The sequence below is a fragment of the Phocoena phocoena genome, chromosome 13 (assembly GCF_963924675.1).
Source record: "Phocoena phocoena chromosome 13, mPhoPho1.1, whole genome shotgun sequence".
NCBI lineage: Eukaryota > Metazoa > Chordata > Mammalia > Artiodactyla > Phocoenidae > Phocoena > Phocoena phocoena.
The window spans coordinates 76,055,291-76,069,584 of record NC_089231.1 but is presented as its reverse complement, the minus strand read 5'-3'; the positions used below and the strand labels follow the sequence as shown (position 1 = coordinate 76,069,584).

The window sequence follows — 14,294 nt, the reverse complement described above, 5'->3', positions numbered from 1 at the left end:
GAATCTATTCTATTAATTCGATACGGCCAAGATATTATTAGTTCATCATCCACAATATAAAAAAGTGACAGGCTGTCTTGCACTGCTTTCTTTCCCCTCACTGAGTGTTTAAAATTCAGTGCGTGTCTTACGCTGGGTTCGGACGCGCCGCGTTTCAGGTGCCCAGTGGCTGAGCTCGTGGGCACTGTGTTGGCCACACAGCTCTGGACCTCAGCCAGTCGGGAGGGGCTGCAGCTGGTTCAGATCCCACCAGTGCTCTGAGCACTGGGAAGAGAGCGGGGCCCTAAAGGGAGACAGTCCTGCTCTTCTAGAGCCTTCCAGCAGAGGAAGACACAGCTCATTAACAAAGGTGCCACATGTTGGTGTGATGGCTTGAAGAAGGCTTAAGCTGAGTAAGGGGAGAGGGTGTGAGAGCGAGGCAGGAGGCAGGCTGCTCAGGGGTGCGACATTCTAGCAGAAATTGAACGGAGGGCAGAGGTGAGCACACAGAAGCACTCAGGTGGGAATGAACTTGGCATGAGTCCCGTACATATGACTGGAGGGGAGGGAGCAGGCGGGAGATGGGGGAGGGGAAGCTGGAGGGGAGGCGTGGGGTTCTTGATTCACCCTGACAGATGCGGAACCCAGAGCCATCAAGCCAGAGTGGGTATCCACGGGGGGAGCATCCGCGGGGGCCATCCGCGGGGTCCGGCTCCGTGCAAGCCTCCTCCTCGGACTGTTGGGAGATGGGACAGCCGACCCGTCACCTGCCCGACAGCCAACAGGGCATCTTCCCTTTCCCTCCCACAGGAGACCAAGGGCAGCGTGGCCGTGCGCGTGGCCCTGGGAGAGACCCAGCTCGTCCAAGAGGTGCGGCGCTTCCTCCTCGACAATGGGGTCAGTCTGGACTCCTTCAGCCAGGTGAGTGCCCGCTGGGCAGTGAGCCGCTCAGAGCTCAGCCCCACCCCCCCACCCCCGCCCCTGGAGAGCTGGGGGTGGAGTCTCACATCTGCGGATGTGTGGACGGGTGGGAGGGTCAGGCCTTTCAAAGATGATTAGCATTAACTTTGCAGCTGTCCTTAAGAGAGAAAGAAAGATCGTCAGCTCAGACTCGTGGCCCGTTGGCCCATCGGACCTGGACGGTGTCCCTCGGGGGCCATAAGCAAGAGTTTCTCCACGCAGGTCGTGGGGGCCGACCTAGCACCTTACTAAGTACACCTTACTAAGAGCACCTCTTATCTGTTTCGGGATCGAGACCTTTCTTGAATCACATAGGGGAAGGTTCCTCCACGTGCTTACTTCTTAGCAGGTAGAAGTTCTTAGGTGTCTGGATGATGAAAGTCTTGGAGGGCCCGCTGAGAGCATCTGACACCCTCCCCTTCGTCTTACAGAGTGGGGTGGGGACTTAAAGATCAGGCAGTGAGTCTGTGGCAGGGGCCTGGACTCAATCTCAGGGCTTCTGACCCCCAAACTGCTGTTTCCTCAGCCTCACCAAACCTTAAGAGTTTCACCTTAAAAGGACGGTTAGGATGCATGCACCCCAGTGTTCATTGCAGCACTATTTACAATAGCCAAGACACGGAAGCAACCTAAGTGTCCATCAACAGAGGAATGGATAAAGAAGATGTGGTACATATTAACAATGGAATATTACTCAGCCGTAAAAAAGAATGAAATAATGCCATTTGCAGCAATATGGATGGACCTAGAGATTGTCATGCTAAGTGAAGTGAGTCAGACAGAGAAAGACAAATATCATATGATATCACTTATATGTGGAATCTAAAAAAGAAAAAACTTATTTACAAAACAGGAACAGACTCACAGACTTTGAAAACAAACGTATGGTTACCAAAGGTTAAATGTGAGGGAGAGGGATAAATTAGGAGTTTGGGATTAACAAATACACATCACTATATATAAAATAGATAATCAGCAAGGATCTACTGTGTAGCACAGGGAACCCCACTCAATATTCTGTAATAACCTATGTGGGAAAGGAATGGATATATGTATATGTATAAATGAATCACTACTGAACATCTGAAACTCACACAACACTGTAAATTAACCATACTGCAACGTAAAATAAAATATAAAAAAAAAGAAAGAAAACTGAGGCCCAGAGGGAAGAAAAGCACTTGACCCAAGGTTTCCAATTAGATTGGTGGCCAGGTGGAGACTCCTACCCAGGTGTGCCCTATGCCTGGAAGCCTCCCATTAATTTTTTTTGGCTCTTTTATTCTCCATCCAGCATGCTTTAATAATAAAATAATTGCTAATGATAGCAATCACTAAGCAGCGTGCTTACATCAACCCTTTTGATTGACCCCTTTCCTGGGACGACCCATGAAGTAGGTGCCGTGTCCTCGTGTCAGGTGAGGGGCTGAATACATCTCAGGTGCATTTCTCGAGCCCGTATATCTGGTGTCTTGGTTTGGGTTCTTCCAAAAGCCGACTGAGACAGATTCAAGCGCAAGTAGTTCACTGGACGGAAAACACTGGCGAGAAGGGACGAGGGGAGGGGGGAGACCAGCAAAGGGCATGCTCGTCCCAGTGCCACTGGTAGAACAGTGGGCTGGCACCTTCCCCGGGGGGCACCGCCCGACTCGGAGTTGTCCCACCCAAAGGACAGGTGACACGCCAACTCCTGAGAGCTACGGGCAGCTCCCACGGGGTGTTAACTTCTGACGTGTGGCGTCAGGCGTTCTGCACATCCGTGAAAAGACTCCTAGCACAGAGATGCAGATCCCGGCCCTGGGCTGGAGTGTCCTGGAAGGTCCAGCGAGGGCTGTGGTCGGGTGCTGTCAGAATTTGCCTCGGCTCAGTAGTGGAGGGGCCGGGATTTGACCTGGGGGGTCCAGTTCCAGAGCCCTGTCCCTCATCCACTCCTCGGAGCCGCCTCTCATCCACAGGGTGGCGTGCCCAAGAGGGTGGGGTCTCCTGGACCTGCTTCCTGAGGGCCTGGTACCCGAGGTCCCACATGGCCGCCTGGTCCAGAGTCACCCACCGATCAGTCCTGGCGTCGGGGGTCAGTGACCCTCCTTTCCATCGTCCCACGTGAGCTGTCCCCTCCCTGCAGGCCGCTGTTGAGCGAAGCAAGACCGTGATCCTGGTGAAGAACCTCCCGGCCGGCACCCTGGCGGCCGAGCTGCAGGAGACCTTTGGCCGCTTCGGCAGCCTGGGTCGCGTGCTGCTGCCAGAGGGCGGCATCACGGCCATCGTGGAGTTCCTGGAGCCGCTGGAGGCCCGCAAGGCCTTCCGACACCTGGCCTACTCCAAGGTAGGGCCGCCCGAGCCCCGCTTCAGGGAGAGGACAGAGGGAGCTGACGGGCAGGCAGTCTTGGCAGAGACCTGGCACGTGCGAGCACTTGCTGGAAACCAGCCATGTCTGTCGGGATTGTGAATGTCATCCCGCCCCTGGGAGCACCTCTGGACGGGGCATTGTGAGGGGCAGGCTCAAAACATCCTCCGGAAAGCCTGCCTCGGTTCCCTGCCAATTCTGGCTTTCCTCAGCTTTCTATTCCCCCATGACTTTGAACCATCATCTTCGGCGCTTTGGATATCTTATACCTACAGTTAGTTGAAAGTCAATTCTTTAGGTGGGCTACCTCCTGACTTTTGGTCATAAGGAAGAAAAAGTTACATGTGTCAGTGTATTTCTTTCTGTGGCTGCCATAACAAGTTACTACCAATTTAGTGACTTAAAAAATGAGAAATGTATTCTCTCATAGTTCTGGGGGTCTGAAGTCTAAAATCAAGGTGTCCAAGGGCCATTCTCCCTTCAAAGACTCTTGTGGGTGGGGGGAGGGATCTTTCCTTGCCTCTTCCGGTGCCTGGTAGCTCCACGTGTCCCTTGGCTTGTGGCCGCATCACTCCAGTCTCTGCCTCTGTCCACGTGGCCTTTTCTCCATCTCAAATCTTCCCTCTGCTCTTCTCTTACATGGACGCTTGTGACTGGATTTAGGGCCCACCCAGATAATCCAGAATGATCTCATCTCAGGATCTTTTATTTAATGACATTTGCAGAGGCCTTTTTTCCAAATAAGTCCACATTCATAGCTTCTGGGAGTTGGAACGTGGACATATCATTTGAAGGGCCACCATTCAGCCCACTGCAGGTAGCTTCTCTTTATCAAGGACTTTAATGCTTTGCTGATTGTTTGTCAGTGTCTTGTTTATCCTTCTTTAAAAAAAAACCTCTCTGCATGTACGTATGTGTATACTCACTGCCTGTGAGTGGAGGGAGAGAAAGCATGGTTGGTGTCCGGCGGCCCTGTTGCACTTCCTCCAGGAGGGCTGCCCTGTATCAGTGATTCTGCTCCCCCGTCCCACTCCCTGTTCACACCCTTGATTAGAGAAAGCACCGGGGGATGCAGATGTGTTCAGTGACAGTAGATGCTGCAGCAAGGGGATCATGCAGCGCATGGAGTTCTGTACTCGGAGCCTCAGGCTCTTTGTCTGTGTCGTGGACTGAGTCCCTCCCCCGCCCCATTTCTGCAGTTCCACCACGTCCCCCTGTATCTGGAGTGGGCTCCGGTGGGCATCTTTTCCAGCCCAGCCCCACACAAGAAAGAACTCCAAGATGCACCAGCAGAGCCGGCCGGAAAGGACAGGATGGAGCCAGAAACAGGTAAGAGCTGGGCCTGAGATCAGGATGTCCTGGGGCAGCAGGCAGGGGAAGGACAGAGGGCTAGGGGGCAGCACTAAATTGTTTATCAGGTATTTCTTTTAAAGTTCTGTCTGTATTCATCCTGAGACTGGTGGGTCCCCATCTCTTGAATTTTATAGGCACGTAAAATGTTCTTAAAAAAAGTAGAGCATAAAAATTCTGGATACAACATAAGGTAGCCAACTATCTTGGCTTATCAAGTATAGGTTGTGAAAGGAAAATTTTAAAAACCCACTAGAATCTGTTAACAGGGGTTCGGAACAGAGCAAGAGAAAATAGCCTTCTGGGTCGTATTGATACATCCGCCGGGACGGATGAGCAGGGCTGTTGGAGAGGTTTATTCTCCGGGGGTCCCTGGGATGGTATGGCGCCCTCTGGTGCCCAGTGGCTGCAAAGGCAGGAAAAGGAAGGGAGGCGGGGACCCAAGCCTCAGCTGATGCTTCACACTGGGGTGAGGAGGGGGCGCTCCTGGCACTCAGGGCAGCGCAGTTCTTCCCTGTCGGGACTGTTCTGCAAATTGTAAGACATTTTGCTGACCCTGCCCACTGAATGTCAGGAGTGCCCCTGTAATTGTGACGATCTGAGATACCCCTTCCCTGTATGCCAGATGCCCTCTAGGGGGCAGTGCAGCCCTCAACTGAGAACCACTTAGGGGACCACGGCTCCATCCTAGAGCAAAGACGTCTAGAAAAGCTTTGAAGGACACCCTTACCCAGATATTAAGATCTTGCCCATGGGTAATATCCCTCCTCCGTACCTCCATCTTAACGTAGGGTTGCCGGTTGATTAAAATAGGGATTAAAAGAAATACATCTCCTGTATACCCTCTCCGTTGTCCTCATAAAAGAATGGGGGTGGGGATGCGGAATTCTCAGATTAAAGAACAGTCCTTTAACTGAATAGACCTCCCTGTCCATAAACCTCCCTAGGCTGTCTGCATTTCCCAGTTCATCTTGGATCGGTAAAACCTCCTCAGGACTGGCCCAAGTCACTGCAAGGCATTTGGGAACCCCTGGTCTAGAAGCCTTGTTTCAGTCAGGAAGGAAAATTCTTCAGTCTCTGCTTTCTGAGGCCCCCGAAAGCATCCCTTAGCCATTGGGGTTACCTACTGACCACTGATATAAATCTTTCAAAGGCCCCTCACTAGCCCCTGTTGAGTTATTTTTGTCCACAGATTGGATTAGCGTTCTCTTCCACCGTGCTTTTGCTTCCATCAAGAAGAATTCTCTTTATATAGTCACGGTTTCTTCTTAACTAGCCATCACCCCCAAATTATCAGCGACCTTGGTTTCAACTTCGGTCACTAAACTTGGACATGACTAATGTTTTTCGGCCAAAAGCAAGTCCTCCTTTAAAGCACAAACTTGCCAGGAGCGACGGCCCTGGAAACAGATCCAGCAGAAGCCTCTCCTAGCTTTGGCGGGACCACTAAGTATGGCGCCTCCCCGGGGGGGGCGCTGCCCTGTGGCCACACTCTTTTGCAGGTGTCCCGGTGCTTCCCTCCCTTCTCTCTGTTGTTTTCTTCTGTGACACTCATCACAGTTTGTGTTTATTCGTTTGTTTTACTTGTTTAACATCCGTCGCTGCCAGACAGTGAACCACGCGAGGGCAGGGAGTGGCCGTCTCGCTCACTGCTGGGCACAAGCATCGGGCCCCGGGCGTGGGGTAGCTCAGGAATGTGAGTTGAGGGAGTGAAGGAATGCAGGAAGAAGGGTTTCTGTGCCTCTCTGCCTCTCTTTACCTGTGAAGAGTAGGGCTGGGCCATCCTCGTCCTTGTGTCCCAAGCCCCGGCACATAGTAGAGCTTGGTGACATCGGCACATTTGTTCTCCATCGTTGTTTAAGCATCGGGATGTGGCGCCATCCGTCGCGTAACCGTGACTCCCTCCATGGGTGCTGATTTACACCCACCCCCTCCCCTCACCCTTAAACTTTGTTTTAAAGGCTTATTGCTTCCCGGAAGTGTGTCATTATGGGTTCCCTTCCTCAGTGTCTGTCTGTCTGACTCCCTCACTAGACGTCCATCCCGCAGGGCGGGTACCTCGTCTGCTTGTGCACTGCTGTGCCCTGGCACCCAGGAAGGTGCCCGGCATCTGGTGGGAGAGCAGTCAGTAGGTGCTGAGCGAATCCACAGGCAAAAGCAGCATTTCCTCCATGCCCGGCCCTGCACTAAGCACTCTGGGTCCTCCGTACGTGAGGCTTACAGCTCCCGGGGGAGTCACTGTCTGCCTTGTCCCCGCCTAGCCCAGGGACTGGGCAAAGCCACCAGCCTTCTCCGAGGCTGTTCCTGTGTCTGTAACACAGGCAGAAGGCCTTTGTGCGAGTTCAGTGAGAAGCCGCCCGAGTCACCGTTTCTCTGACCCTCGTCCTAATTCAGCAGCATAAGGTGAAGTGGATTGTCTCTGACTCAGCCCTGAGCACCAGCTGGATTCCAGCTACTGAGCTGGGGCGACCAAGATGGGCCCAACACATACCGCTTCCCCAGAAGCTCCCGGGCTGCTAGGAGGACGGGTGGGGCTGTTCGGGGGTAGCTGAGATGTCACAGTAATAGAAGTGGGCCCTGGGTGCAGAATGTTCTGGAGCACAGCGAGGGGAGGCTTTGCAGAGATAGCGTGCCCTGGTCGGAAGGGAGAGGGTTGCCCCTGCCTGCCCCCAGCGTCCCCTGGGTGCCCGGGCCTAGGTTCCGGTGTTGAGAGCATCCCAGACAGACTGTCCCCAACAGGCCCTGCCTCTTAGGGGGCTGCTGTCCAGGGTCCTGCCGCCCCTCACACAAAGGAGGCCTCGGAGCTAGGAGGAGGGAGCCAGTAGTTGCAGCAAATAGATCGGATGGGGACCAAGAAGCTGTGCACGCCTGAGCTGATTTCACGCCCCGCTGAGTCCTGTGTCGTCAGGCGGATCCCCGCAGAACTCATCTCCTGAGCCTCCTTTTGCCCTTTTTTGTTCCTTTTCTTACCTGTATCACATACACTGTCCCCTCCCCGGTCCCCGAGCTGTTCCTTTTCACCTGCTGCTCCCCCACGCCCGCCCCTCTGCACACGGTTCCTGAAGCTTCCCCATTTCCCCATCCCCACTGCCAGGGACCAGCCGGCCCCACAAGCCCTGGATTTTCTCAGGCTCCGCAGGAAGGCAGCAGGAGGGGAGTGGACAGAGAGGGTTGTTTTGTTCACCAGCGCCCCCCCCACACCTTTCTTTTCGGCGAAGCCCTCCGTTCCCTGTACCGTTCTCGAGGGAGGGGGACAGTGTGTTTTATCTCCCCACAACCAAGACCCTCACCTCCAGATAAAAGGCTCCAAGTCGGGGGAGGTCCTGAAAAGCTGCTTGCAACTGATAACAGTCTCTACTGTCAGCCTTCCGCGCAGAGAGCCAGAAGGGGGAGGGAGCAACCGTAAATTCTGCGGCCTGATTATAATAAAGCCCCATGTGGTGATGCGTGACTGGATTTTATGTGCCAACTACAGATGGACGGTATTCCCCCCTGCCTCTCCCAGCCGCCTCCAGCCCACCTCGCTTTCCGAGCCTTCCTCACACCCTCACCCCGCCCCCATCCTGCGCTTCTTCCCACTTTTCCTGGTTCCTGGTGAGGTCGTTGGCAAACATCTGTTCGTTTTGTGATACCTCCTTTTTCCTTGCTAGTCTTCCTGTCGTCACCCCACTTGAGGCCAGGGGCAGAAGTGCTTTTCTTTCTCTTTTTTTTTTAAATTTATTTATTTTCTTTATTTTATTTTTGGCTGCATTGGGTTTTCGTTGCTGCATGCAGGCTTTCTCTAGTTGCAGCGAGTGGGGCCTACTCTTCGTTGCGGTGCGCGGGCTTCTCATTGCGGTGGCTTCTCTTGTTGCGGAGCATGGGCTCTAGGCGCGCGGGCTTCAGTAGTTGTGGCACGTGGGCTCAGTAGCTGTGGCGCGCGGGCTCTAGAACGCAGGCTCAGTAGTTCTGGCTCACGAGCTTAGTTGCTCCACAGCACGTGGGATCTTCCCGAACCAGGGCTCGAACCCATGTCCCCTGCATTGGCAGGTGGATTCTTAACCACTGTGCCACCAGGGAAGCCTGGCAGAAAAGCACTTTTAACAGTGACCTTTGGCTTCGTCCTTGGCCCTTGGCCGTTTCCATACCTCTCTGGACATGGGCATGGGTCGTAGCAGGGCCTGGCCACTTGAGCGGGGCAGAAGCTCTTCCCAGGGATGTGGCCGACAGAGACACAGTCCCCTGCACTCAGACCTGCGGCGCTGGCTGTTCTTCTCAAAAGCCTGCAGCCGGCTGGCCTGCCTCTTCCGGCAATGGGCCTGCGGAGGTAGGGATTCCTGACATTTTCCCCTGGCCCAGACACTGTTTTATCTGGGTTTCTGTGCGTTAATTCTCATAATTGTCTTGCAAGTGGACCCTGTTATTGTCTTTCTCCTTTTTTGAATGGAAAGAAGGAAGCATAGGGAGGTTGAGTGACTTATGCAGAGTCACGCATCTGGAAAAAGCTGGGCTGTGCCCAGAGCCACCAGCTCCCAGGTCTGTGCTCTTAGCTGTGACCCCACAGCTCCTGTCGGTCCCACTAAGTGCCATTTGTGTAGCAAATCATCATCCACCGATATTTTTGGAGCATCTGCTTGGCCCAGTGCTGGGGATGCAGAGGTTACTGAGTCAGATGTGGTCCCATCCTCAGAGAGCTCCCCTTGTAGTTGGGGGACACAGAGAAGTGAACCGACAAGGTGATTTCAGAAAGGGGTAAGGCCTCTGAAGGAAAGGTACCCAGGGGACTCTGATGGCAAGTGGCCAGGCCTGTGCTGGGGACAACCGCACAGGAGGAACTCTGAGGGGAGGACGTTTGAGCTGAGACCTGACAAGAAGCCAGGCCTGGGAAAATGGGATGAGCAGAACAGGCAGAGGAGACAGATGGCAAGTGCAAAGGCCCTGTGGCAGGGATGGGTCTTGGCAGGCTCAGAGATCAGAATAGAGGCTGGTGCAGCTGGAATGGAGAAGGCGAGGAGACAGAATGGGAGAAGCTGGCAGGCCAGGGACAGGTGCCGACGGGAGACCAGTGAGGAGAACACCCGGTCATCCACACAAGAGGTAACGGTGCCCTGGACTGGGGACCCAGCGTGCGGATGGAGTAGCAGACATTCGAATTTCCAAAGAAGCCAGCGGAGAAAAGGGGAGAGTGTGTGTGTGTGTGTGTGTGTGTGTGTGTGTGTGTGTGTGTGTGTGTGTGTGTAGCTCCATTTTCCAGGTGACGGTGCTAAGGCAGCGTGGGTAAGCCGGTCACCCAGGGCACACAGCTAGTGAGTGGCCTCACGGGGACCCTGACCCAGACCACTCTCACTTCGAAGGCCGTGCGCTTTCACAGCTCTGTGCTGCCTCCTGACTGCGGTCTCTGGGCCCCCTTTTCGTTTTCTTCAGGCCCCCTTTTTTCAACAGATCTCGAGACCGGGATGCCCTTGTCTTGTTAGCTCTTCCAGCATCCCAGGGGGAGTCGCAGATTGGGGGAGGTGGTGGCTGGGTACACAAAGGTTTGGAGAAACAACGGACATCGCTGTGCTGTTGGAGCAAAGCCAGGCTGCATTTAACCGTGTCTTTTATTTCAAGCTGGATGTTCTCCCGGATGTTGGGGGTCAGGGGCGTTGGCTGATTTAGTAGAATTGGGAGGAGCCAGGCCAGCTACACACCCGGGTAGGTGATAGGTCCTGGCCGTCCTCACAGTCCCCTCTTGTTCCCCCTGGGCTGGGACTGAGGGCAGCTCACCCTCCGGGGAAGGGATCTGTCTGTTCCTGGGGTGCCAGCCCTGACTGCAAGCTCATCGCAGCTCTGTCACGAAATCCAAACATCACACTTCCTGGGCAGGGGCCTGTGACCTTTGAAATAAGTGCTTTGAAGCAGACCAGCCCTTGCTCCTGGGGCAGGGAGGCAGGAAGGAGTGGACTCTGGCCCTGCTCACAGCCCCTGGGCTCCCCGGAGCTGTTGTCCTTGTGAGGCTTCAAATCCCTGGAATGCCACGCTGGGAACTGGCTGGATTCCAGGCCCTTGGGAGAGGCAGAGGGACGGGTCGTTGGGCTTTGCCAGGCTGGAAGTGGGGAGCAGAGCACGAAGGCCCATAAGCTGGTTTAAATCGATCTGTTGACCACTGCCTAGTACAGAAGCCACGTGCCGCTGAGTTAGTTGCCAAGAGTTTTAAAATGTGGGTTTTCCCATGAAAAGCTGGATTTTCAGCTTCTCGTGAAAGCTCTGAACACCTGGCCGCACTTGGCTTGATCTGTCCTCGTGACAGCAATTGGCCGGTGCCGCGAACGGGCTGCCCCTTAAACCGGCACGGCGCTCTCCCAGTCACCATCATCCCCCCCATTCTTTTCTCTACAAAAAAATTTTTTTCAGTCTCCCGTGAACCTCTCTCCCAACCTGAAGATGCCTGAGGTTTAGAGCTCAGATGCAGCGAACTCCAGAACTTTCCACGGGCCACCGGTTTACTGTGATGCAGCTGCCATGGTCGGCGGTGAGATAGCATCCTCGCAGGCCTAGCCCAGTCCCCGCACGCAGTGGGGCATCTGATTGGCACCCCTTCCTCTCTCCTTTTATCTCTGAGACGTCAGACGTGGGGCAAGCCAGTGGGGTGGGTGTCCTTCGCAGCCGAGGGGCGTGGTCTTCCTTTCCATTGAAGTTCTCTTTCACAACATGGAATCTTAGCCTGTCTGCTTAGCTTTGCTTCCCCATCATTAATAATACTTTTTCTACCCTGCTTTGCTTTGAAAGTTGGGTTTTGAGGACAAATGGCCACACCACGGAATCCCGCTGTTGGGTAAATTGCGTTAGTTTCTCGGGTGGGGGAAGGAGCCTTTATGTAGATTTCTTCTTTTTTGTCCTGGAGGGAGAGTCTGGATTCTGGGTTCACCTCCGAGGGAGTGTGAAGGGTGAAGGCTGCCTGTTCAACTGATGTGAAACGGACAACATCCTCACTGTCCGCTCTTTCCATTAGGGCTTGAAAGGGTGGTTTTATGACAAAGCGGTTGAAGTTCAGTTAGGACTGGCCAGCAGTAGGCTTGCATCAGAAAGGGCCGGGGGCGATGGAGAGGGCTCTCGTACTCGGCGTGAGAGCGTGGGGGACGGGTTTGAAGCCCCGGAAGCTCCCTTGGCCTTGAACTACTTGCATGCAAGTGGGCACGAGAGAGTGGAGTGTCCCCATCCGCTGCAGGTTGGCACGGGCAGGGCTCAGACCTGAGGGGAGGGTCGGGGCCACATGCTTAGAACCATGAGGGTGGGAGCGGGCGGGCATCTTCGAGAATGGCTGAGATGGGGTTTGATTTCCCCGGGGGCTACGGGAGGAGCTTCCGGAGCTTGAACGTGGGGGAAAAGATGATTGTCCCCAGGCCCCGGTCATGTGAAAAACTGGGGAGGTTGACCCAAACGGAACAGATTTTTCCAGCAGCGGAACTTCTCAAGAGGTCACGACGCCACCTCCAACCTCGTGAGGCTTCCGGCACCCTCGGGTGACATCCACGTTCTCCACCAGGGCTCCATCCTGAGCTGCAGCCTCACGGCCGCCCTGCTAACTCACAGCCTCACGCTTGCCCTTCCCTCCTGCAGGGCTGTTCCTTCAGAGTAAGCGTGCCACAGGGGTGGGAGTGACAGGATGGAGCCCTTTGTAATCACAGTCTCCAGAAAGAACCAGGAGCGCGTTACTTTCTCTTCTTGCGTATGTGTCTCGTAAGCTCTGGATACAGAACGTGGTTGGGGTCACGTCGTGTGTTGTTTTGCACCTTCATTTTTCTCTTAATTTTTCTGTCACGCGCGTCGTTCCACGTCTTTAAACATTCTTCGGAAACGTCATCTTTAACTACATATTAGTGTAGCCTTTGGTGGCAGTATAACTCTCCAGATCTCTTCTTTATGAATATAGTGGGTTTTTGTCTCTTTTTCAGTTTTTTGCTGTTATGTGTAGCTCTGAATTGAATATATTTTGTGTAGATGAAAACATACTCTTATGTATATGCTTCCTGAAGTTATGTATATTGGGGATTTTAAATGAACGTAACATCCCTTAGGTTCAAGGGGTGTTTAGGACATTCTGAGTTTTGCTCCCATTCTGTAATTTTTGCAGTTTTAAGTTGCATTTTATTTTGAAAGTTCGCCAAGTGCTGGTTTTTGAGGAAAAAGACCACGTCGCTTACATTTGCAGCTCACAGTAATTTATTTTGAGGTTCAAATTATATGGGTTATATAATGTGGGTCAGTCTAAGTTAAGGCTTCTGGGTTTTGGTCTGTGCTTCATACTCTTTTCTCTTTAAAACAGAGGCAGGAAGCACGGCGGTCTCTCCCCTCCCTCAGCCCACCCCGCCAACAGTTGCTAAAACCCAGCACAAGCTGTCCCTTCCTGACGCTGCCCACTCAGAGACAGAACCCCCTGGGTCTGGCAGGTTCTGTGCTTTAGGTCCCGGGGCTTAGGCAGATAAGGCATCATTTAACAGATTTGTTTTGGTGGCGGGGTGTGGGGGGGCCCATGCAGACGGCGAGACCCCAGAAGGTGAAAAGCTGACAGAGGGAGCAGCACACGACACTTCAGCAAAGGTGGAGGAGGAAGAGAATGAGGAGAGCCTTCCCGGGTGCACGCTGTTTATCAAAAATCTCCACTTCGACACGACCGAGGAGACGCTGAAGGGGGTGAGTGACCGCTCGGCCCGGAGGGGGGGTGGGGGGGGGGTGGGCGGGGCGGGAGACCCAGTCTGCTGATGTGGTCACTGTGTTTATCCTGCCTGGACGAGTGACTCGTGGCAGCGTGTAGATTAACAGCCAACAGCCACCGCATTGACACCTCCACCAAGCTGTCCAGTAGACATCTCACCCGGAGATCGGAGTCCTGGCCAGACCAGTCTGGGGGCTGGCAGGGGCGCCTGCATGCACTTGAAGGGGACCTGTTGGGATGCGGTGTGAGAGCTGTAGTCAGAAAACAAAGCCCCTCCCCAGATGGTGTCTGCGAGGGTAACCACCCAAAAGTAAACGCCAACACACCCTCCTGGCCTGGTGGGAGCACGCAGAAGACACAGCACTGAGTGAATCTGGAGGAAGGGCAGTCCTGCCTGGAGTCCCTGATGGGCTGAGAGTCTTGCATTCATAGGAAGGGGGTGGAGGGGAAAAGGATGGGGAACTCCAAGTACGCATTGGGAAAATGCCAGATGATAGGCGCTGGGGGGCTTCTAGAAGGAGTTGGGCCAGAGATCTGGAAATGGGGATTCTAGTGCCAAAGGACTGGGGTCTGCGAGCTCCCCCACTGGACTGAGAACTGTCCATGGGGAGAGTCTCCATTTCTGTGAACTGGGTTTGGCACAGAATAAACGCTCGATGCCTTTTTTTTTTTTTTTTTTTTTTTAATGCATGAATTGGTGACAGCCATGAACTGGTTCTGGAAAGGACGAAGGCCGTGAGGATTGAGCTGATTGGTTTCTGTAAATTCTTTTGAGCTCTGAAATCCTAGAGCTGGATTCAAGAGGGGAGACGGGGTCCACTGAGTCCTAGAGGCAGGAAGGTGGTGGATGGGTGGAAAGGAGGCCAGTCTGCATTGGGCGGGAAAGCCCAGGGTGTCGAGGTGAAGCAGGAGAGCAGAGCCTGCACGCTGGGACCCTCTGGCTAAATCTCCAATGTGAGTGTCACTTCCAGTTAGAAAAGCCACCGC

The 14,294-nt window shown here is 53.9% G+C and overlaps 1 protein-coding gene across 1 annotated transcript in view; it reads left to right on the top strand.

Annotated features, from left to right (window-relative positions):
- Positions 1-14,294, top strand: part of RBM19 (RNA binding motif protein 19) — a 139,563-nt gene that overhangs the window by 16,993 nt on the left and 108,276 nt on the right. The window contains exons 16-20 of the mRNA XM_065889525.1: positions 790-900; positions 3,062-3,262; positions 4,483-4,612; positions 11,995-12,000; positions 13,131-13,285. Coding sequence (XP_065745597.1) covers positions 790-900; positions 3,062-3,262; positions 4,483-4,612; positions 11,995-12,000; positions 13,131-13,285 — 603 coding nt within the window. The remainder of the gene's footprint in view (positions 1-789; positions 901-3,061; positions 3,263-4,482; positions 4,613-11,994; positions 12,001-13,130; positions 13,286-14,294) is intronic.